General features: G+C 38.8%; 1 protein-coding gene and 1 long non-coding RNA gene across 3 annotated transcripts in view; one reads left to right on the forward strand and one right to left on the reverse strand.

Annotated features, from left to right (window-relative positions):
* The window catches only part of IFT57 (intraflagellar transport 57), a 52,682-nt gene extending 45,988 nt beyond the window's left edge, over positions 1–6,694 (forward strand). Inside the window, exons 7-11 of the mRNA XM_006747748.3 lie at positions 649–720; positions 1,778–1,909; positions 3,270–3,332; positions 5,221–5,287; positions 6,293–6,694. Of these exons, the coding sequence (XP_006747811.1) occupies positions 649–720; positions 1,778–1,909; positions 3,270–3,332; positions 5,221–5,287; positions 6,293–6,471 (513 nt within the window). The 3' untranslated portion in view covers positions 6,472–6,694. The remainder of the gene's footprint in view (positions 1–648; positions 721–1,777; positions 1,910–3,269; positions 3,333–5,220; positions 5,288–6,292) is intronic.
* Positions 1–23,050, reverse strand: part of LOC145716054 (uncharacterized) — a 116,712-nt gene that overhangs the window by 35,731 nt on the left and 57,931 nt on the right. For both annotated transcript variants that reach the window (XR_014138387.1, XR_014138386.1), the window contains one exon: positions 4,128–4,216. This is a non-coding gene — a long non-coding RNA (uncharacterized LOC145716054). The remainder of the gene's footprint in view (positions 1–4,127; positions 4,217–23,050) is intronic.

Below are 23,050 nucleotides of genomic sequence, written 5' to 3' on the forward strand. Positions count from 1 at the left end.
TTTCTCATCGTGGGTATTTCTCCAGTCTTAAAATTGTTACCTTTAGTAATGTAAACCAAAAGATTTTGAAGATATCTTGTAAGAAATTAAAATGTTGGCATAGATTTCAAATATGCACACTGATTTGGGTCAGCCTAATAGTAATGCGATATATCTCAAAATATATGAACTCTAATAATCCATATAGATTTCCTTTTTTAAGAAGGAGACATCTTCTGGAAAAAAGGGCCCCATCTTAATTTTCAGGGGACAAACTAATACTTGATATATGATACTTGATTCCAGAGTTGCTTCTGGCGATTGTTACTATTTAAACAAGTATTTCTTTTCTAGTAATTAGATTTTTTTTTTTCATTTTGATGGGTAGTCATAAATATTAACCACCAGCAGTGCAGGAATAATTTATATTCAAATTGTCAGACATCACTCTGTGAACACATAAAATAATTTACATTTATTTAGAACCTTTAATCCTAAAGTGCTCTACACATATTTCTTTATAATCTGATTGCAAGCTATATATAGGACTTTCCTACCTGAAATAGGGCAGCAACCAAAGTAATTAAAATAAAGGATACAACTTCAAAAAAGTAGAGGAAAGAAGGAAATGTGTATTTTACTTGTTCCTATATGCTCTTATGCCTATAGGATTGGAGAATCCACGTTGACCAAATGCACCAACACAAAAGTGGAATAGAATCTGCTCTAAAGGAGACCAAGGTATGTGAATTACTTCAGGTGAATCAATGTACATTTACCCATCTGTTGAACACCTGTTAAAGGAGAACATTAAAAAAAAAAAGATGCAATCCTTGCCTTTGAGGAACTTACAGATTGAATGTACCATATTATATTTCAACAGCCCTAACACTTTAACTAAAGAAGGGTAACTTTCTAATCAAAGCAGTATAATATATACCTAATATATAGAGAGATATATATCTCTAATATACATACTATACAGTTGTATAGTATGTATATGTATACAAATTATACAATATACAAATTGTATATATTATGTATATTGTATAATATATATACAGTTGTATATATACATATGTATATTGTTTAATATATATGCAATATATATATAATTATACAATATATTCAGAAAGGAAATAATGATGAAATATTTCTCTAATATATATAGATAGATAATCTAATATATCTATATATATTATGTTTCTCTAATATATTACATGTTACATATTAGAGAAACATTTCATCATTCTTTTCTTTCTGAATCCCAAGGGATAAAAGAGTACCAGGCCAGCAAGGCTTAGAACCTACAACTTCCCCAAGCTTGCTGCTCTGACAGAAATAAGGACTTTTTGGAGGATGCCACAAGGAAGCAAAGTTGGAATGAGAAGTTACAGGTCCCAGACTAGAGCTATAAATTTAATGACTTACCTCCAACGGGAATATTCTAGTCATCTTTGAACTGTGCTACAAGAAAGTCATGTTATTCTGTTACCTACTTTGATTCCGAACTTTATATAAAGCAAATTCCACTCATATACAATTTGGATATGCATAAGGACTAATGAATTGACTAACACTACCAGGTGCTTTTTTTATTTTAACATTCTGCCAAGTGTGACTAAAATATTTCTCATTACAGACTTCTTTTGCTATTGAAAATTTCAAGCTATCTTCTTTTTCACAAGTGGTTGAGAATTTGTGGGATGAATTGAAGGAGATTTAGCCCGTTTTAGACTATTTTTGAAAAATATATTTGTGAATTCTTTTACCTACTAAAATCCTGTGGAATTTCTAGGGATTTTTGGATAAACTTCATAATGAAATTAGTAGGACTCTGGAAAAGATCGGCAGCCGAGAAAAGTACATCAACAACCAGCTTGAGCACTTGGTTCAAGAATATCGTGCAGCTCAAGCCCAACTGAGTGAGGTAACTTAGGAATGATATCCAGGGATTTATTTCAGTTAATGACCCTAATTCCCAAACATGACACAGCACTTTGCATTTGAGAATCATGAAGTGCTTTTCACAAACAGCAACACATGGATTCTCTGCCCACTTGAGGAAGCCACGTGAGGCGGTAGAACTTGCCATCTCCATGTTACACGTAGTAGAAATTATCCTCTAGAAGTCTTGAAATGCATTTCTTCTTTTGATTTAAATAAATGAAGGCCTGTACTGTTGGGGAACATTGCTTAGAACAGGAACAGAGTGTCAGGACACCTGGTTTTGTTTCTAAGGCTGCTGTTAATTTACCCTATGAGTAGGAGGAAAAAGAATAGTATGCATTTACATGTGTCAGAGGGAAAAGACATCATTGCCTTAATGGCTTACAGCCACATAATAAGGAATATGAAAGCAAGACACGTTCAAAGACAAGCAGTTTAATTAATTTAATGCGCAAATTTTTTAATCCTTTCAAGGTTTTAAAATTTCAACAACAAAAAAATAAAACCTTCAGCCTTTGAAAGCAGCAGTTCTTTGTACCCCAGTAGGGATCTAAAGGCTTTCCTTGGGAGTTATGCCCCCTCTCTCCTCATGCTGAGGAAGACTAGTAAGAACACTTGCAAATGTCACTTGAAGACTTTTTTTTTTCTTTTAGCGAACAAGGTTGCAAGAACAGAAAAAAATGGAAATAAACTTGAGACACCTCTGTACTTCCAGAAGTTCTCAAAGACCAAACAGAAAATAATCTTCACTTTTTTATTATGTCATTTATTTAACAAATTATTCCCTCATATACACATCTACTCGTGGATGTTTTTACTCTCAAAATGCTGTAAAAGTCTCTGATGAAAACCACTGTGTATCTGTCAAACATTGATATTAAGTAATTGTTAGATTAGTTCCCAAGAATATATTCCATACTGTCATACCCATTTGTTAATCCTTATTAATTACTCATCCTGATGCTCTATTATGATTGATTTTTTAGAACTGGTTTTCTCTGCATAGCATGCAAATTAGATCGACCAAGAGCTACTCTCCTAAACCGTGTAGGAACAGCTGAGGACAGTTTTTATTGTGAACCATGCCCATGTGAGTTACACAGTCAGTATATGAAGGTTAAGGTAGTTTATCATTTTATAGTGCCTTCGTTTAAATACATGGTGCCTATTAGGGACATAAAACAGCTACAGTTAAATGTCACTTTCACAAATGTATTCACAAATGAGGAGGGGGGGTTGTCATAAAATGATACGCAGAAACTGCAAACACAAAGAGGTCACATTTAAGTAATCTGCTTCTGTTTTGAATTTGTCATTAAACAAAATGTTTCCTCCCTTAGGCGAGGGAGCGCTACCAGCAGGGTAACGGCGGAGTGACGGAGAGGACCAGGCTCCTGTCTGAGGTACACGCTGTGCTCTTACTCTTTCTCTCAATGTGGGCTGAGCCCGGGCTGCGCCGAGCCATGGGCGGCTCGATACAGCTACAGCCGGGCCTTGTTGACCTCAGTCACCGCTCCCCGGGGCTTTACGTGCTTTTCCCTAGGAGGCAGTCCCTAGTTTTCTTATCAATGAACCAATTATGTATGTATATACTGTTTGTGTCCATAAAATGCCTGAAGTTTTATTAAATTCAACATAGAACCTGCTGATAATATTAGCACATTTATAACCTTCCTTAATCTTTTTAAAAACCTAATAATTATGATTAATATATAGAAGAGTAGGTAAAGCACTGGCTTAAATGTCTTATACAAATTTTAATGTTAGTCTGTAAGATGTAAGATTTGTTTTTCGTGATTGCTGCTGATGTATGTGAGCCTGAGTATTTCTCTGTCCACAAACTGGAAGTGGCTTGTAACCCTTTCCCTCTGGGAACTTCTGAAATATTTGCATATAGTGTTGTATTGATTTTCATCATCAGGCAAGAGGGTAAGATCTAATATATATTCCAATTTTTTACTGAAGAGCTGAGAGAAAAAAAAAATCTTACAACAAGGTCAATAGCCAATGTACAAGATTATCTTCGGTAATTGTCCCAGACTTTTTCTATATAATAGAATTAAGCTTCTTTTATAGAGATTATTTGAGGCATAGTTATTTTAGAATACTGAAAGTTTAACTTCAGAAATATTTAGACCCTAACCCTGTGGTGCTTCTAGGCAAATAGAATGTTATGTAGAAGTAAAGTGCTCACTTACGTTAGGTAAATTAACACTTGAGGGAGTCCAGGGACCCATTTAGTTCTTTTGGAGGAGGTCGTTATCCCCAGTTGTAACATTGCAGGTGCCTAAAAAAAATTAATTTGCTTTACTTGGATGAGCACTTTATTCCCAAGGAAGTTTTTACTCACCAGTATGATAAAAATAAAGCCTACTAAGTTACGATAATTATGGCTTAGTTCTAGGTCATATAAAAATTTTTTGATTTTTCAAAGATAATATGCTAGGTTGGAATTTTGCTAATAGAGGCTGTAGTAGTATAATTTTGAGTATGACGTAGAGTACAGACAGGAGCCAATGTGACAGCACAATATGCCTCTTGGAGTTCATGGTTTGGATAGAGCAGTTGGAATATTTTTATATACAGCCATATGGTATAAACATTATTTTTAGCATCCTATAGAGGAAAAGATGGTTTCTCTTATAAAACTATAATATTATAGTTTCTCTTATAAAACTATAATATTAAGAAAGATACCTAGTAAGCCTTAGAAATCCAAAATCTTCTCAGGATGTGTATATGGTTTTAATTAATGACTCATTATTAAAGACTGGCATGGTTGGGGCGCCCGGGTGGCTCCATCGGTTGAGCGGCCTCCTCTTGATTTCGGTTCAGGTCATGATCACAGGGTGGTGAGATGGAGCCCCGCGTCAGACGTGGAGTCTGCTTAAGATTCTCTCCCTCCCTGTCTGCCCCTCCCCACCCCCAGCCCCACTCGCCCTTCTCTAAAAAAACCAGAAAGGACTGGCACGGTAGCTGCTAGGAGGTAACTGCAAGGTTTGCGTCTCTGGGGCCTAAAACCACAACTTAGATCGTTTTTTTTATTGTCATGTGACAGCCTGAGAATGTCATTTGGTGAAGTTTAATGTTAGGAGCACTCTCAGAAGATAAAAACCTTTGTGTATCTGCCTACTTTATCTTATTATTCAGATTATGTCCAGAACACTCCTAATATTTTTGTGTCCCTTTACAGATGTATTATATAAATTTTCTTACTACATCATTCAATAATTGTGAAAGTTTATTAAAATCCAGAGCTCATGAAAACTTTTTTTTTTTTTTAAATTAAAGGTGACAGAAGAACTAGAGAAGGTAAAGCAAGAAATGGAAGAAAAAGGCAGCAGCATGACTGATGGTGGTGAGTACACACTTCTCCCAAGGGGAAAATGAGCAAGAGGAGAGTATTTCTCAAGAAATCTATTTAACAAAATACTATTAATAAATTGGGAGTCTGCTTTTTAAAATGAATTTGAGGAGAGGTAGGTACATGGTGCAAAAATGATGTCTGATAATCCATATACTGTTTTCCTCATCAGTCAGCTGAGGAGAGTCATACTTTTTTTTACGCTTATTTAGGATTTTTTGATTCAAACTGAGTTGATTCAGAGATAGAGTGGGAAATACTTAAATATACACTTTGTTATTCCAATTTTCAAAAAATAGTATTTTCCGTTTTCATCAAAGGAGCTTCATTATTCCATTTTATGTGCAAAAGAGCACTAAGTGTGTGCCCAAATGGCATGAAGACAGCGATGGGATGACCTTTGTTTTTCTTCCTCTCCCCACAGTGGGCCTGACCGGGCAGAGGGGTCAAATAGAGAAGAATTACTAATTCTCTAGTAATCATGCTCCATCGTGAGCTAGTTACTTTGCCAGGGCCCTGGTTTACTGTCTAAGGCCCTTCTGTGTTCTAGAAAGATTTTCCAGAGTTCTGATGATATATACTGAGTGATCGTTCAAAAGAGGGCATTTAGAGGTTTTGCAGTATGTTTGAATGAGCCCATTATCTCTACCTCTCAGGTAATTCTTTCTTCCTTCTTTTCTCACATTGTATCCCCTTTCCTTCAGACAAATATTCTAACCCATAAAACTTATTAAAGACATCCTTAAATACCCCTTTAGTAACTCTTCCCCGAGAAAAGGAAGGAAATTCAACCTCAGTATCAAATGCTGCGTCATTTCCCATCCTAAATCTCAGGTGTTTAAAATACCACAGCAAAACTGTGTGAATGTCAGTATGTTGTTGGCTGTGTTTTTAACCCTATTTTTGGCTTAAGACAAAGTGAGGAGAATGTCATACAATTCTGTAATACACCGATACTCCAAATGAACATTTTTATTGCATGTTATTTTCATTCTGCAGCTCCCTTGGTAAAGATTAAACAGAGCTTAACAAAGCTGAAGCAAGAAACCGTTCAGATGGACATCAGAATTGGTGTTGTGGAACACACATTACTCCAATCAAAACTGAAGGAGAAGTCCAACATGACTAGGGACATGCATGCAACAATCATTCCAGAATCTGCAATAGGCTCTTATTAAAACATACTGTTTTTCATGCTTCTGATTAGTTGTTTTTTTATATCAAAGTATATTTCATGTGGCAAGATTTCAAAACACAATTACACCTCTTAAAGCATGTTCAGTGGGTATTTTTTTACATATATACACATACATATTGTATCATGGTGTTTATGGATGGTTAAAGCCTTTAAATTGAATCTAATATACAATAAAGTAATTAAAAACTCTCACTTTCAAAGAAGTTTTCACTAATCATTGCAGATGTTAAAACCCCCACCCGGTGGCATATTTTTCTTATTGTTCCTTGTGCAAGCCAGTGTGTACGACCCATGCTTTCTGCAGGGACTCCTGCTGCTGGGTCTCACAAGTGACACGGACCTTTGACACAAGCCTGGCACCTTCAGTTTGATCCACCTCCGCAGTGAGCACAAGTGCTTCTGCACCCGGCGGCAGCTAATGAGGGCTGGGGATTCTTTTTAAGAACCCAAACTGCCTTTGCCTCAGCTTTATGGTACCTAAAATTACATTTCTTTTAAAAAGCATACGAAAAAACTTCAGTGTCCTTATTAACATTTGAAGTTTATTATTTATCAGGAGTATTTCATGACCAGAATGATTTTATATCTTCTCTGATCTAAGGCCACCTAATAAACAAACAAACATTTCAGTCATGTTTGACTCTGTAGTGACAAAAAAGGCATAATTATATGTCTTAGTTCTACTTTTTTCTGTACTAAAGCAGCAGAACGGGAGATAGCAAGACATGTGAAGATCAGGCTCCTGGTTCTGGTGATCTTTACTTGCACATCGTACTGAGCAACTTTCTAGTCTGGGACTTCTAAACTGGTGAAATAAACAATATTAGAGTGAGCAGACTTAACAACTGGGGAAACTGGCAAAGAGAGCACAAACCAGAAGATAGCCCCCATTTATGTTTTAAAAAGAAGAAGAAGAAATCTAGAGGTAAATTTGATAAGAATACTATATATATGACAACAAAAATAATAAAATCCTTCTCAATTTTTATCCTAATATTTTCTCTCCCCAATTTTCTGCCTCTGACTTTACTTCGGAGATGACACATGCACACAAATCTTCTTCTCTCCTTCATCCTCTTCTTGAGTTTAAGTTTAGATAGAAGAAAGTCAGGATGTGTAAACTATTCTCTGGCTCAAGAAGGTGCCAATAAATGTAATGGCAAATAAGTCAGTTGATTTACTTTGGGATATAGGCAGTTGAAAAAATCAAAACCTACTCTTCCCTTATTTTATGGCCATTGACCGGGGCCTGGAAGAAAGAGGGGAAACCCCAACTTGGGTGTCACAAGCGAACAGTGATTCCCTTGGAACTTACCTGCCTAGATATTGTCATGGCTGCAGATTTTTGATGAATTCAGTCAGTGCAGAGAACTCTTCTAGATAAATTAGAGCTCCCCATAAAGTGTACTTTTGCTCAGAAGAAAAGTACACTCTTCACTTTGTGTAAACATGCAGTAATCTAAGAACTCTTCCAGCAAGTAGTGCGGGTGACCTGTTTTTATTTTCTTCTCTGAAGCAATCTAGTTTACTCAGTTTGGCCTAGGTACCCCCCTTCTCTGTTCCCATAGAACATTGAATACCTCTAATACAGAATTTATTGCACTGCATGGTAATTATCTATTTTCTCCTACCCTCTCTCATAGACTGAGCTGCTTGAGAAAAGGGAGAAAGTCTTTTTCATTTCCATATTTCTAGCCAAGTACCTAGCACACCGAGCATGAGTTTCTAAGATGATAGGTGGATGACTGGCATTACCCAGTTCCAGAATGTCTCATAGTTCCTATTGTACAGCATGGCAAATTTAATGACTTCAAGTCTATGAGTTTTGACACAGTTTCAAGATAGTAATTGTAAATGATGTTTTCCCCCTCTGTGGTACTGGGTTGGAATTGGAAGCATCAGTAGACACATGGTTTTTTAATACATACGGATTAACAGAAATAAGTAAGTATGTAGAAACCCACGTACACACCCACGCATGTATTTACTCTTTCTGTCCTCTAAGAGGGCCTAGAAGTGGTGACAGCGCAGTAACAGTGAGAATGCCTCACATTCAGTTCTTGGTTTTAAAATTTTCTACTTAAAACAAAAACAGGCTTCTTAGAAGAATGACTGATTCCTGGGCTGGGGCAGGAAAAGCACAATATGAGCAGGAATATCCCTTTCTGCCAGAAAGCAAAGAAGTGCTCAAAGAATGATGGGAAAATGGCTAAAGGACACAGGCAGATTGAGGGGCGTCCCACCAGCCCATCTGGGACAACTGAACATTAAAATAAATAATGATAGTAATGAATAAAACAAGAAACCGTGAGTCCATACAGATAGAAATTGTGAAAATTAATGAAGGAAACCTCACTTAAAATAATGGAGTCAGCCTGAGGGGGAGCGCTCACGCACGTACCACTTGTTGCAGCCTGCATAACCAGCAGAGAGAAGGAAGATAAGAATTATCTTGACAAGGAAAGACATTTTTCACATAGAATTTCATTTTCTGCTTTTCAGAAAAAAAGGAAGCTCCCTCCCCGCCGCAACAAAGCACTAACCGTCGCTTGCAGCCAATGAGAAACTCACAACCTTAAACTCTTGTGCTTCTCCCATGAACTTTTGTTCAAAACAACCCTCCCCAATTTCCTCCTCAAACCTAATAAAAGCTGACTTTCCCTTTGTCCCTTCTGATTTGCCTATGGTTCACCATAGCTTGCGTGTCCCATATTGCAATGCCTCTGCTATTTCTGAATAAACTAATTTGCTAGTAAAATAACTGCATATTTTATTTTTAATGTTGACGAAATAAGTGAATCAGTGGAAGAAGAGCGAGGTCTTCCTTACAAGAGAATGACAGCTAATGTAAAAAGAATATTGCATTTAGAAATTGCCATCTGGCAATTACCATAGTAGTAATTGTTTCGGGCAAGAATCATCAAAGGATATGTGAAAGGATTTCAGTCTAAAATGGAACCAGAGGATGGGAAATGGGGACTCTCATCCATGTGCCCTCAGAACAGAATTTAGGAACAGAGAGACTGATTTCTCATAAATGCCTAATTTCTAGAAGACCCACATTTATCTCCTGACCAATGAACATATCCTCAATCCAATGAACTTACTGCCTGGACTCTGGCTGGTCTGGCCGGTCTTCCTGTCTGCACTCCTTGTTCAAAACTATGGCCCATCCTGAAATCTCAACAGATTCACCTATAGCTTGAGTGTGTTTCCTGAATTATAGTTCCTCTGCTATTCCTGAATAAACTCAATTTCCAGTAATTTGAGTTTGCCTCAATTTACCTCTTTATTTAGGTTGACAAATGCTAAAACTACTAGGTGAGAATTTAATGAAAATCTGAATATTTACATAGTCTCAAACTAGGTAAAATATTCCATGAAGAGTAAAGATGGTAACTTTACAGAAGAAAAACCTGCCAGACACCACTTTAAGTGATCGAGAGTTAACCCCACTAGTAGTCGGTATCATATGTCTCCTGAGAAGGGCAAACATTGATGGGGTTCCTTCTGAAAATGCATAGCTTGAATCCAGTCATGAGGAAACATCAGGCGAATCCAGTGGAGGGACATTGTACAAAATGACCTATATTCTTCAAAAATGATAAGGTCATGAAAAACAAGAAATATTGAGGAACTGCTCCAAATTAGAGACTAAAGAGACATAATTAAAATGCAACAAGTGATTCCAGTTTGGATCCTGGACCAGGAAAGACATTTTGTTGTTGTTGTTGTTGTTAGAAAAGGACATTATTGAGATAGGTAAATTTTGAATAAACTCTGTAAATTGCATAATAGTATTACTGTTAATTTTGGGAGCACCTGTGTGGTTCAGTCGGTTAAGCATCTGCCTTCAGCTCAGGTCATGATCCCAGGGTCCTGGGATCAAGTCCCACTTCAGGCTCCCTGCTCAGTGGGGAGCCTGCTTCTCCCTCTCCGGCCCCCACCCCATATTTGTGCATGCTCTCTCTCTCTCTCAAATAAATAAAATCTTTTAAAAAATAAAATAAAATAATGTTAATTTTTTTATATTTATACTATGGTTATGTAAGGGAATATCCTTGTTTTTGCTAAAACACACAAATATTTGGAGGTAAAGGAATATCATGTCAGCACCTTGCTCTCAAATGATTCTCAAAAAAAAAAAAATGCGGGTGTGTGTGTGTGTGTTTGTGTATTCACGTATATATAAAGAGAAGGAGGATGATGAAAAAAATATGGTGAATTGTTAACATTTTGGAAATCTTGTATTTTTTAAGGAGGTGCAGCTTTTTTTATTGCAGTATAGTTAACATACAGTGTTACATTAGTTGCAGGTGTACAACATAATGATTCAACAATTCTATACATTACTTAGTGCTTATCAAGATAAGTGCTCTTAAACCCATTTATGTATTTCACCCATTCCTTCTCCCCACCTCCCCTCTGGCAACCACCAGTTTGTTCTCCGTATTTGAGAGTATGTTTTTTAGTCTGTCCCTTCTTTTCTTTCTTTTTTCGTTTGTTGTTGTTTCTTAAATTCCACATATGAGTGAAATCCTAGGTATTTGTCTTTCTCTGACTTATTTCATTTCGCATGATACCCTCTAGGTCCATCCATGTTGTGGCACATGGCAAGATCTCATTCATTTGTATGGCTGAGTGATATTTCATTGCATATATATATGTATATATATACATATACACACACACACACACACACCATATCTTTTTTATCCACTCATTGATCTATGGATACTTGGATTGCTTCCATATCTTGCCTATTGTAAATACTGCTGCAATAAACGTAAGCGTGCATATATCTTTTCAAATTAGTGATTTCGTATTCTTTGGGTAAATATCCAGTAGTGGAATTACTGGGATCATATGGTAATTTTATTTTTGACTTTTTGAGGAACCTCTGTACTGTTTTCCACAGTGGCTGTACCAATTTGCATTCCCACCAACAGTGCACATGGGTTCCTTTTTATCCATTTCCTCACTAACACTTGTTATTCCATATGTTTTTGATTTTAGGCATTCTGACAGGTGGTGGTATCTCATGTTAATTTTTTTGGTGATTAGTGATGTTGAGCATCTTTTCATATGTCTGTTGGCTATCTGTATGTCTTCTTTGGAAAAATGTCTATTCAGGTCCTCTGCCCATTTTTAATCAGATTACTTCTGGGTTTTTTTGGTGTTGAGTTGTTTAAGTTCTTTATAGATTTTGGATATTAACCCCTTTCCATTGTATTTTTTATTAATTTTTCTATAACCCTGAAATTATTTCAAAATATAAAGCTTAAGAAATGATGGTTCTTGGAAATTATATGCTCTATATAGAAGCTAGCCTCCCTCTGAATCAAATAGAAAATCAACTTGTTAAAATAATATGACCTCCCCAATAAAATTATATGGCCCACTGAACATATATTTTTATAATTGTTCATTCATTGATCAAATAGGAACAAGTTTTTGACACTTCTAAGGGAGTTTTTTTTTTTTTTTCTACTGCCCTCTAGCTTAGCTAGGTCAGCATTTCCCATGAGTTTTACCCCAAAACAAACTTCTGTAACAAGTACATTTGAAAATGTTAAGCTTCATTTTCTTTAGGACTTCTCATCTGCATTGTGATTCTGCAAATAGTGAATACAGTTCCTTTTTTTTTTTTTTTTTACAAATATGTAATCACAGATCCTTTTCATCCAAGAACACACTTTGAGAATGCAGATTTAGGTAAATGAGCATGTGAAAATCAGTGTACACATTTGAGATTATTTTCAACCTTTTATTAGAACCAGGGATCTGCCAGGGATCTGGGTAGGAAGATGAGACACATGTCACTCTGGTTCATAACTCTCCTGCATGGATGATTAACATGCACGCGATGTTCTTTGAATGTCAGTAGACTTTGAGGATTTGGGAGACTTTGTGGAGAACCTAGGATGACATGGCCAAATGCTTTTCTTCTTAAAACTCTTCTATGCCTGCCAAAAAGGCTTTTTGTTTTTCCTTTAAAGCAGTCTTTAATAATAACATAATTACAGTCGTTAGAATGTACTGTCCTATTTTGTGATCAAATAGCAACCATTGTCATAGCTTTACCTTTTTCAAAACTTAATGTGCCTAACAACCAAGTCATAAATCCTAAAACTTTATATTTTAAAAGCAGAAATGACATTTTAAAGAGTAAGAACAAGTTTGGATTCCCTAGTCTATTTGTTTGGGTTTTTTGACAAGCCATTTTTAAAATACAAGAGAGGAGGACAAGAACCATGCTCATCTAAATGTGTCCTAAATAACATGTCTCAAGTGTTAGACTTACGTAATTGTGTGCATTTGATATAGACATGCAAAGTTCAAACTTAGGATTTGCTGATTCACCATCAACGCCTTATATCAGGACTGTGTCAGACCCCTTCCACACTTTGTCCTCGTGCTGCCAAGTACTACAAGGACACTTTCCAGCTGACCATCAGACAGTAGTCTGGAACCTATCACCTGCTCCTTCCCATCCCCCACTTGAAATGCTATCGCACAGGCTTAAAGCCCCTGTGCATAGCCCCTTCTCTGTGGGTCAGCAGTTAGCAACGAGTTACCACTTTCTTACCCTGCAAGACATTCTCTAGGCTAGCAACGTCTGACACTCCTAACTCTGCTTGGACATCAAAGTCGAATAGGCAACTTCAACGACAACAACAAAACAACAATTTCCTAGCCCTCTAACCCTTCAATTCTTACTTGATAGTTCTTGGGTGGGACTGAGAGGCTAGAAATATAAAAAAGCTGTTCAGATGACTGATACAGCTAACTGAAGAACTACTTCAGGGAGTTACCACTCTAGAAACTGTCCTTGCTTGCCAGTAAACAGATAAAGCACCTTGGATCTGAAGAGCTCTTTAAAAAGGACCTAAACTAGTTTTCTTAAAGTTTGGCCTGTGGACCATCTTAACATTAGCCCCATCTGGGGTGATTTTTACTAAGTATCCTAAATTATTTAATACACACTAGGGTTTGAGACATACTAATATTAAAAATTGTCACTTAAAAAAAATCATAAAGCCAATGTCCAAAAAGGTCAAGCGGCCTGCCCATTTTCAAACCAGGATTACAAACTTCAGTTTTGTACTGAGAACCTAAATGGTTCTCAACACAGCTTGGAGCAGCTCTATGGGACTTCAGGTTCACAGCTCCTGTCACTCATCCTTCCCATCCGAATCCCAAAGCAACATTATACAGTCATGTTTCCATTCATGCCCAATGACTATTTTTCTCTACTCCCTACATAAAGGCTTTTGCATAGATTACTGAATGGAAAATCCAGACACCATGATTCCAACCACAAGCCTGCTAGTAAGTTTTTGCATAACTATTAGGACATCACTTATCCTCAGTGTCAATATTTTTTTTTTCTGGAAAGTCAGAAGTAGGACTAGAATATACTGAATGCTTCTCATTCTAAAATTGCATGATTTTAAATCTTTAGCAGGCTCTCCTACGCTATTTAAATAATTTGCAATGGTGTACCAGTTCCTAAGAGCTGATTGTCAGATATTTAGAAACTTTGAGAGCAGTTGTTAAACTGTTGGTAGGTTAAAGCCAGTGCATAATGGGAGTATTTACACCATGGAAATAGGAAAACATTAAAAATTAGGGCTTTAAGAAAACAAAAACAAAACAAAAAGCCGGTTTACCAACACACCACTGATAAGAAGTATTATAATGTTCCGTAGACCAGAACCAAACGCAGTAAATATATAAAAGAATGTTCCACCATATTTTAAGGTAGATTATTATAGTACTAACTGAATTAGATCAGATTTGCAAATTGTTCTAAAAAATCATTAAGTCTCCATAAAGCCAAATGTGCATCCCCTGTACCATTTTATTGATGTAACTTTACAGCCTTTCTAACTAAACCCAGTTCCTTTTACTACCTCTCAAATCAATAGGCTAAAGCAGCCCAAGTATCTTCCCTCATGATAGATTCAAAGATCATGCTTGTACAACTGAAAAATGTAGAATGCACAACTAGTCCAATTACTTGCTATAAAAAAACAACTAATTCAGTTCACTGCATCATTGATCCATTTAATTGTATAGCAGCTTCCTATTGATAACAGGAAATGTCCCTGCCTCAACCATGCTGAAACTGAAACTGGCCATTTTCCACAACCATAAATTTCAATAATGATTCTACATAATACACAGGGACTAAAAATCGTAGCCAGAGTTTATTATGTTTTTCTTAGTTTTACTGACATATTTCCCTGGCATCTGACCTGATTTCTCTTATGTTCCCGGGCCTCATTAGTTATGAAATGTTAGCCTACACTAATGTTCGTGACTAGATATTGTATTTCAGATAGAGATTGTGACAGATTTTAAACTCCCTATTCATTTGATTCTTGGAAACCATTCAGCAATCCACGAGCTTTACAGAAGGCTCTGCTGATCTAGAAGTGCTACCTTCATTCGTATTTCTGACCTCTTGCTTTAGGCAGATACTGTGTAGTACACTTACGTAGTACAAATACAGCAAAAATGTGATGGATAACTACTATATTTTGAGCACAGTAGTAGATAATAGAGGAAACAAATAATCAGACATAATCTCTCCCTTCAAGAGCTCAGAATCTAATGGGGAAGATATGTGCATTAATTAAAACATTTTAATGGTAACTTTCAAAATAAAGAAATAAACCAATTGGTATTGAGTTGGGTGAAGGAGCAATTCTAACTTGGAGGAAATAGAGAAGAATTCCTAGAGTCGGTCCTTGACAGATGAGTAAGATTCCGAAAGCAAAGAAAAACAGGAATGGCCATTTCAGGCAGAGGGAAAGACATAAAGTCATGGGAATACAGAAGGGCATTAAGGGATCAGATGGTGGAGAGGAAGGATTCGAGGTACACTGGGAGGAAAAAAAGAAAGATGAAAAGGAAGATTTTGAATGCCAAGATAAGGAGTCAAGCAGGAGAAGTGGTGAATCAAATAGACATAATACGATAAATAAAATATAATAACAGACCTGGATACAGTAGAACACAGCTGAGGAGACATGAATCCACTGGGAGGAAAGAATCCAGGTCTTTCAGAATTTTGCAAAATGGAAGAGGAGAAGCAGCATTCCAGAAAGAGGGACTAATGTGAGCAAAGGCACAAAGACCGTGATAATGATCATTATTATCACTATGTATGCCAAGCACTGTGCTAAGCATTTTACCTATAATATCACATTTTATTTTGCACCTCAGTAAGGGAGGTTATTATTTCCAGTTTACAGATATGAAACTGAGATCCAGAGAAGCAAAGTAACAGGCCCAAAGCCATATAATAGTGGACTCAGGATTTGAACCCATTATACCATAAACCTTCAATCTGAGAAATATAAAGATAGATGATATGACATTGAAGGGCAAAAGTAAATCAAGTTGGTTATAGTGTACTAATTTTTTAAATAATAAATACCATTTATTGAGCTGCTACTATGTTGTAAGAAATTTAATATACCTATTACATCATCACAACACCTTGAAGAGAAAATTGAGCCATATCACCCAGTTAGTGGCAAACTTAGAAATTCTTGCCACACAAAAAGTGCAGAGGGAGCTGAGGAGAGGAGGGAGAGAGGGTGCCAGCCATGACTTTCCAGAGAGGCATCAGTGGAGAAAAGCAAGGAAGTTTGGCAGCAATGGTTGACAACTACACTATTCTATGCCTGTCCCCTTTGGCCCTTCTTACATAATACAACATGAGGAAGGAACCTGATTCAGGGTCAGCAGAGAGACCTTACATAGTTGATCTGAACATTGTTGTATTTGAAGCATGTTTAAACCATCATGTGTATACACTCAAATAGCTGCAAATACTGTCAGTTAAGAGTCAGTATGGGACATCTTGTAATGGGAGATGGTGGAGGAGTCTGCCTAGAGACTAATATGGAATATGAGAAAAGGACCAAGCTTTCATTTCCTTGGAGGAGGCCGGGATGGCAAAGACCAAGTCTGCCTGAGGATGTCAAGTTTTAGTCCAGTTTGGAATCAGTAAGTGGGAGTTTGGGAGTTTCGATCCAGGGGCAGCAGGCCAGGGATCAGAGAGTTGGCATGATACCAAATGCTAACAACCTAGGTAATAGCAGGTCATGGAGAGTGAGAGTCAGATCTGGTCATCCCCAGGCCTGGGGCTGGTGGAGAAACTGGAAGTAGGTAGGGATATTGCGTGGAATCCCTCCTGCAGTGACCACACCTTGGAGGGGAATCCCTAAAGTCCAGGACACTGGAAAACTGCATGGCCCTCCAAAAACCATTTGGCAGCGTCCAAGCGTTACCTCCAGAAGGTGCTGCTGATCCAAAACTGCTCCCTTCAGTCAGATTTCTGACCTCTTGGTTTGGGGAGATGCTATTTAGTCCTAATCTCACTGAGATTCTGGACAAGGCTGGAATGACTCCAGCCCAGTACACACCAGTTGGCCATGAGCAGGTCAACCCCAACACATTTATGTGTACAGGTGGCTAGCTGGGAGCGGGCAAGACTGGCATGGCTTTGGAATGTAGGACAGAATCAGGGACAGAGATGGGATTCCCCTCTCAGGAGGCTGTACCTCAAGCCTGAAATGGGTAAGCACTTGCAGAAACAGACTGGGGAAAGGACCAAGAATTGGAAATGCTCACCCACAAGGACTGGCCAGAGGAAGGCAACTAAGAAGGATTAATCAGATAAAGGCAAGTGAGGAGAATGTAGCTTCTAATGTTTGCCTTTTTCTCTTCTTCCTTCATTTCCTGTGTATGACTTTTATTTTACACGCTTATTTGTAATTGGAACAAACCTTCAAAAAGAAAACTCGCTTCACTGTAAAATGATGGTAACGAGGCCTCCCTCTGGGGAGGTTGCAAGTATTAAATAGGATAATGTATGTGATTGTACCTATTAGGTGCTCAATGTGTGCTCATACCCACCACCTCTGGCCTGCCTCCTTCCTTCCCTGGGCTTATATTCCTTAGCTTATAAATCCTTTGATCTTATCATCAAAATAGAAGCAGGTGTGATTAAATTAGATGTGGTTGATATCTACATACAGGCTTAACAGTGAGAGAAAAGAAAAGAATTAAGCCTTTGTCTTCCAAATTGGCTTTTGCAGAGTATTGAAAAAGTGTTTTTTGGCCATATCCTTTTATGGGTGAGAAAATTGAAATAATCAGCTGAACAGAAGTCCTCTCTCCAAATCCATAGTTGTAGCCTGTGCCCTGGCAGACGCTTTCTCGCCCGTTGCTTAGCCATTTGGGAAAGTCCAGGGAGTCTAAAGGAGCAAGACAACGAGTCATTTGGTGTTATTTATCCCTATCCTTCCAATTCTGGAGCAAACCACTTCCTCAGAATCATCTTATAGGAAGCCTATTGTTGCGCTGCCGTTTTACACAAAGATGTAATCACCAGCCTGTGACCTTTTCCCCTAATTAGAAGTGGCCAGCTTTATGTAGTTTTACATACTTAGTTTTACATAGTTTCACCTTGACTTCCACTTCATGGACCTCCCTTTCCTGTAATACGGCTCCTGTCGTTGCTTTTAGAAACTCACATGGCTTTCAGAGCATAGTTCCATGATCTGCATGTTAACTCCCTTCTGGCCAGGGGGACCCATGAACTTTGACCAAACAAATGGGGAATGCAAAACAGTGCTAAAGGTGCCTTCCTTCACTGCCAGTCCCCAGGGAGGTGACAGATGTTTACACTGTGGCCCAGACGCCTCTCGATCCCCACCTTGGTGGTCAGGCTGAGCGCGGGAAGGAGAGAACGCGACAATGTTGCCACAGGGCTAGTTTCTAACCATGTCCACTCCTCTGGGCTGACACCGCCCTCTGCTCTCCGACCCCGAAGGTCCAAGGACCCCCCGGGAGCCCATGCCAGTTTCTCTCACATAATGACCTGTGGATGTACATCTGAGTACGTCCGTCCACACACACCAACATTCAAAAATGAGAATTTTGCATAAGGATCCCGACTGCAGAGCTTAACCAAAGATGAGAAAATGCCCCAACCTGAAGCCTGCATCGGTACCTATGACGGTCACATCGAGTGGAGTGATGCTCTCCTTAGGACCTCAGGCCTCACCAGTCCCGACTGTGGGACACAGTCTGAAATGAGGCAGTTCTGAATGTGAAATACAATGCTGCTGGATTATCGGAATTCTTGCCTTGCCTGCCCCCCTCATCTGCATTGCCCCCTTCGCCCAGAAGTGGGAGCAATACGTTTTTGCTGCCTCTAGACTCCAACCACCACCACATCCACCAGCATCACCAGCCCCAGTTAGCCATCCACTTTCAGGAAAGAAAAACAAAAAACATCAACAGATACTTTTCCTCTCACTGAGCCCTTAGAGCTCTTGGAACAGAACCTGTACCAGGCGCATAAGGGCATCCCAAGGCCACGGGACCGTTGCCAGGGCTGGAAAGCATGCTGACAGGGCTCTGAGTTTGGCAATGGGCCCCTCCAACATTTCCTGGTTCTTTCAGGAGACAGAAAACCAACTCCCCTTATAGGCCAGTTCAATGTGTACTAACTAAAAGAAAGATTCTGGGGGTGCCTGGGTGGCTCAGTCGTTCAGCGTCTGCCTTCGGTTCAGGTCATGATCCCAGGGTCCTGGGATCGAGCCCCGCATCGGTCTCCCTGCCCGGCGGGAAGCCTGCTTCTCCCTCTCCCACTCCCCCTGCTTGTGTTCCCTCTCCAGCTGTCTCTCTCTCTCTGTCAAATAAATAAATAAATAAATAAATCTTAAAAAAAAAAAAGATTCTGTTTGTTATCATTATTGAAGAATTGATATCTCTCTATTTTATAATCTGTATATGCCTGTTTTACAGATCTCCTATATACATATTTTACACATATGTAGACCTATATGATTTTGCTATATCACAGTAGAAAATGTAGATATGTTCTTGGTTTATAGTTCGGCTGCGGATGGGAAGCCTTGGCTTAGAGTAGGCAGTCTTTGTTTCCTGACATCTCAGTTTTCTTTCCAACTTGAGAAGTACCCCGTCTAAACGTTCATATTCATTTTTAAAGGGCCATATTCTACTGAACAAGCTTGTACTTCTACTCTCACTGAATGTCCCCATTCATGTACAGAGATGCACAGAGCAGAGCTCATCTCTCTGTTCTAATGAACAGGCAACAGGGGCTCGGGAGGTGGGCTGCGCCTCGCGCTCACATGGGTGTGGCGGAGTCTGCGTGAAGCAGCCCTCCCAGCCCACAGCCCGGGGTTCTTCCCAAGACTGACGCCTCCATCAGAACCCAGTGAACATTCGAAACACATCTGATGATTGAATAAACTACCCACAGTCCCTGGCAGAAAGGACATAAGACGATAAGGCAAAATATTAAAAATATGAATGCACTCTCCCGCCAGGTCCTAGGTATTGTTAGAGGCACAGAGCAGTTGTCAAGATACTCTCTAATGAAAAATGGTCATGGTTGGACTGTGCTCTTTTATCTCCCTGATTCTAGTACCCAATTTTTATCAAGGACCTCAGGCCTGAAGAGCTCAAACTGCATTTTGAAGCTTATTTCATTAATATTCACCACCACATCCTCAAAGGGTGCGGGCATGTATCATTATCTTCACGTCTCAGATGGAAACATGGCAGTGAAAAGAAGCACAGGGTTAAGGATTCAGAGACTGTCTTCTTACAGCACCCTCAACCATGTCCTATGGCCCTGTAAGAAGCAACGCTGAGATAAAGCGAGTGGGAGGCTGTCATTTCAGCCCCATGTCCCCAGTGTCACAGTCTGACCAAAATAATCAAATCAAAGCCCCAAGGCTAGAGGAAAACGAAAGGCGATGATGAAGCAAGATTGGCAAGGAAGCCATTATGTATTGGCCTGGATTCTCAAACGTCCCTAGAAAAACACTGAAAGCACAGATGTGGATTATCAGACAATAGCAATTAAAGCCTATACCTCACAGCGAAGACAGCCAGCTTAGAGACCCAAGCAGTGGCCACACAAGATTTGTGGGGATTTCTGGGATTTTAGATTTGAGCCCCCTCTGATCTTTCAGCACGATCTTGAGCATCCATGTGTCAATTTCACCGCTTCCAACACTGCTCACTGTTTCTCTTTCTGCAAATCTCTGTGCTTTTTAAAAAAGCGGGCTAAAGACACCTGGCATTAGCAACCCCAAGGACACTGAACAGAACACAAGAAATGTCATGCCAGGTAGATCAGTGTTCTATTTGATTGAGAATTTTGTCACCAATATTTGGGGGAGGACATGACTTTTTTTTTTTTTTAAGATTTTATTTATTTGAGAGGAACAGAGCGAGTGAGAGAGTACAAGCAGGGGGGGAGGGGCAGAGGAAGAGGAAGAAGCAGGTTCCCCACTGAGCAGGGAGCCCCACATGGTGTTCAACCCCAGGACCCTGGGATCATGACCTGAGCTGAAGGCAGACGCTTAACGGACTGAGCCATCCAGGTGCCCCGAGGACATGACTTCTTAAAAACTGGTGTTACACCTAGAAATGTACATATTATATTAACAAACATTTCTGAAATTTCCTTCACTTCACCAATATTTGCTATTTATACTGTTATTGAAAAATAAACACTGTGATTAAAAAAAACAAAAAACAAAACAAAACAAAAAACTGGTGTTGCACTTCTGGGGAACTTATCCTACAAATGCAAAAAATCACACAAGATTATTCATTGCTATGATGTTTGTAATAACAAAAACTTGGGAACGAATTATGTGGCCATTAATAAGAGACTGGTCGAATAAATTATGGTATATCCATACAATGGAACATAACTTGGGTCTAAAAAACAGGATGAAAGAGGTCCTTGTGTACCAATAAGGAGAAATCTTGAGGACATAGCATCAAATAAATAAAGCAAGATGCATACAAGTGAGTGAGTATAGGATGCAACTATTTGTTTAGAAATTGTGAAGGTGAATATATTTGATTATTTAATATATATTTCTTGAACACCTTCAATATCCCAGGAACTTTTCTAGGCATGGAGTATATATATTCAGTGAACAAAACAGACTAAACTCCCTACCTTCAAAGAACTTATTCTTATTTGCTTTTATATGCACTTTACAAAATTTTTTATATTTATTTTTTATTTTTTATTTTTTATTAACATATAATGTATTATTTGTTTCAGGGGTACGGGTCTGTGATTCATCAGTCTTACACAATTCACAGTGCTCACTGTAGTACATACCCTCCCCGATGTCCATCACCCAGCCACCTCATCCCTCCCACCACCCTCCATTTTTTTTAAAGACATAGAAGAAACCCATAATAGAGATTAAATGTTGGGAGAGGTAGGGGTTGGGCAGACGTGGGACAGGTGCAAGAGAGCAAATCTTCACTGTATGGTCTTTTACATTTTCTAAATATTTAAATCAAATAAAATAAAAATGAAAAAACAAACAGGAAAATCTTCAACGCCTTTCCCTATTAATCAGAGATGGATTTGCACTCACTAAACTACCTAAACCTGTCTCGAACCTCTTTACCAATTTAGGCTAAGTATTACACGTTCTTGGAAGCTTCTTCCATATATTTACTTGTGGAATTTAAATATCATTTCCTTTGTTTATCCTATAGGCATTTCTTTCTTGGTTTCAAAACATCCCTTTCATCTATGATATTCTGAGATGAAATGAACATATTTATGTTCATTGTCCTCAAAACATTCATTCATCTATAAGCCTTAATGAAGTTTCCCCCATTATCTTTGCCTTCTCTCATTGAAGACTTCTCATTCTTGCTAATAAATTCTTTATTTCGACTCTGTTAATTACATACACCAGCTTATCTGCTTGTAACTGAGGTGACTGGGACTCCACTTCTTCCCCCACTAGAGCCCCCAGCCTCGCCACTCACACAACTACCCTTCACCTTTATTTTTATCCATAAACTCCTTTGAGCAGAAAACATCCAGAAATGATCATTTTGGACCAAAAGTCTTTTTTAAAAAAATCCTGACTAACCATAAATTCATCTCTGCCTGTCCCCACCCTTCCTCTAACTCCCGGTTTTCAGCCTGTCTCTCATCCCCTTTAGATCTGGAGATGATGCTATGCCGTGTGCTCTGTGCCGAGTTTCACATTCCAGCCCAGCTCCTGGTCATACCAATGCGCTTTCTGCCCCTCTTGTCTCACACATGCCTCTAACTGCCAAACTAGAAGATGTTTCCCCACTCCGATCATCCTCAGCCCCACCACAGTGTCTGAAATACTTTGAAACCATTTATACCTGTTATAGGTCACAGGCTCTTATCATTAAAAGAATCCTCAGCAGCTAGTTGATCTCCAGCATCCCTGGCCTCTTATAAAGAGGCTTCTGGAGGGCCCTGCAGGCCCCACTTACCCCAGCTTGGGGATATTCATGCATCTACTAGAGCAGAAGCATCAGGCTCTGCCCATGCATCCTATAATCCCTTTCGAGAACGACCAACTGTTTGGTTTGCCAACAAAGGATTGAGGGGGTTCTAAGATAGGGGACTTTTGGAGGAGTAGGAGACCTAAATTTCATCTGGTCCCAGGAATTCAGCTAGATAGGGATCAAAC

The sequence above is a fragment of the Leptonychotes weddellii genome, chromosome 1 (assembly GCF_054177405.1).
Source record: "Leptonychotes weddellii isolate Sample4059 chromosome 1, ASM5417740v2, whole genome shotgun sequence".
In the NCBI taxonomy this organism is placed as follows: Eukaryota; Metazoa; Chordata; class Mammalia; order Carnivora; family Phocidae; genus Leptonychotes; species Leptonychotes weddellii.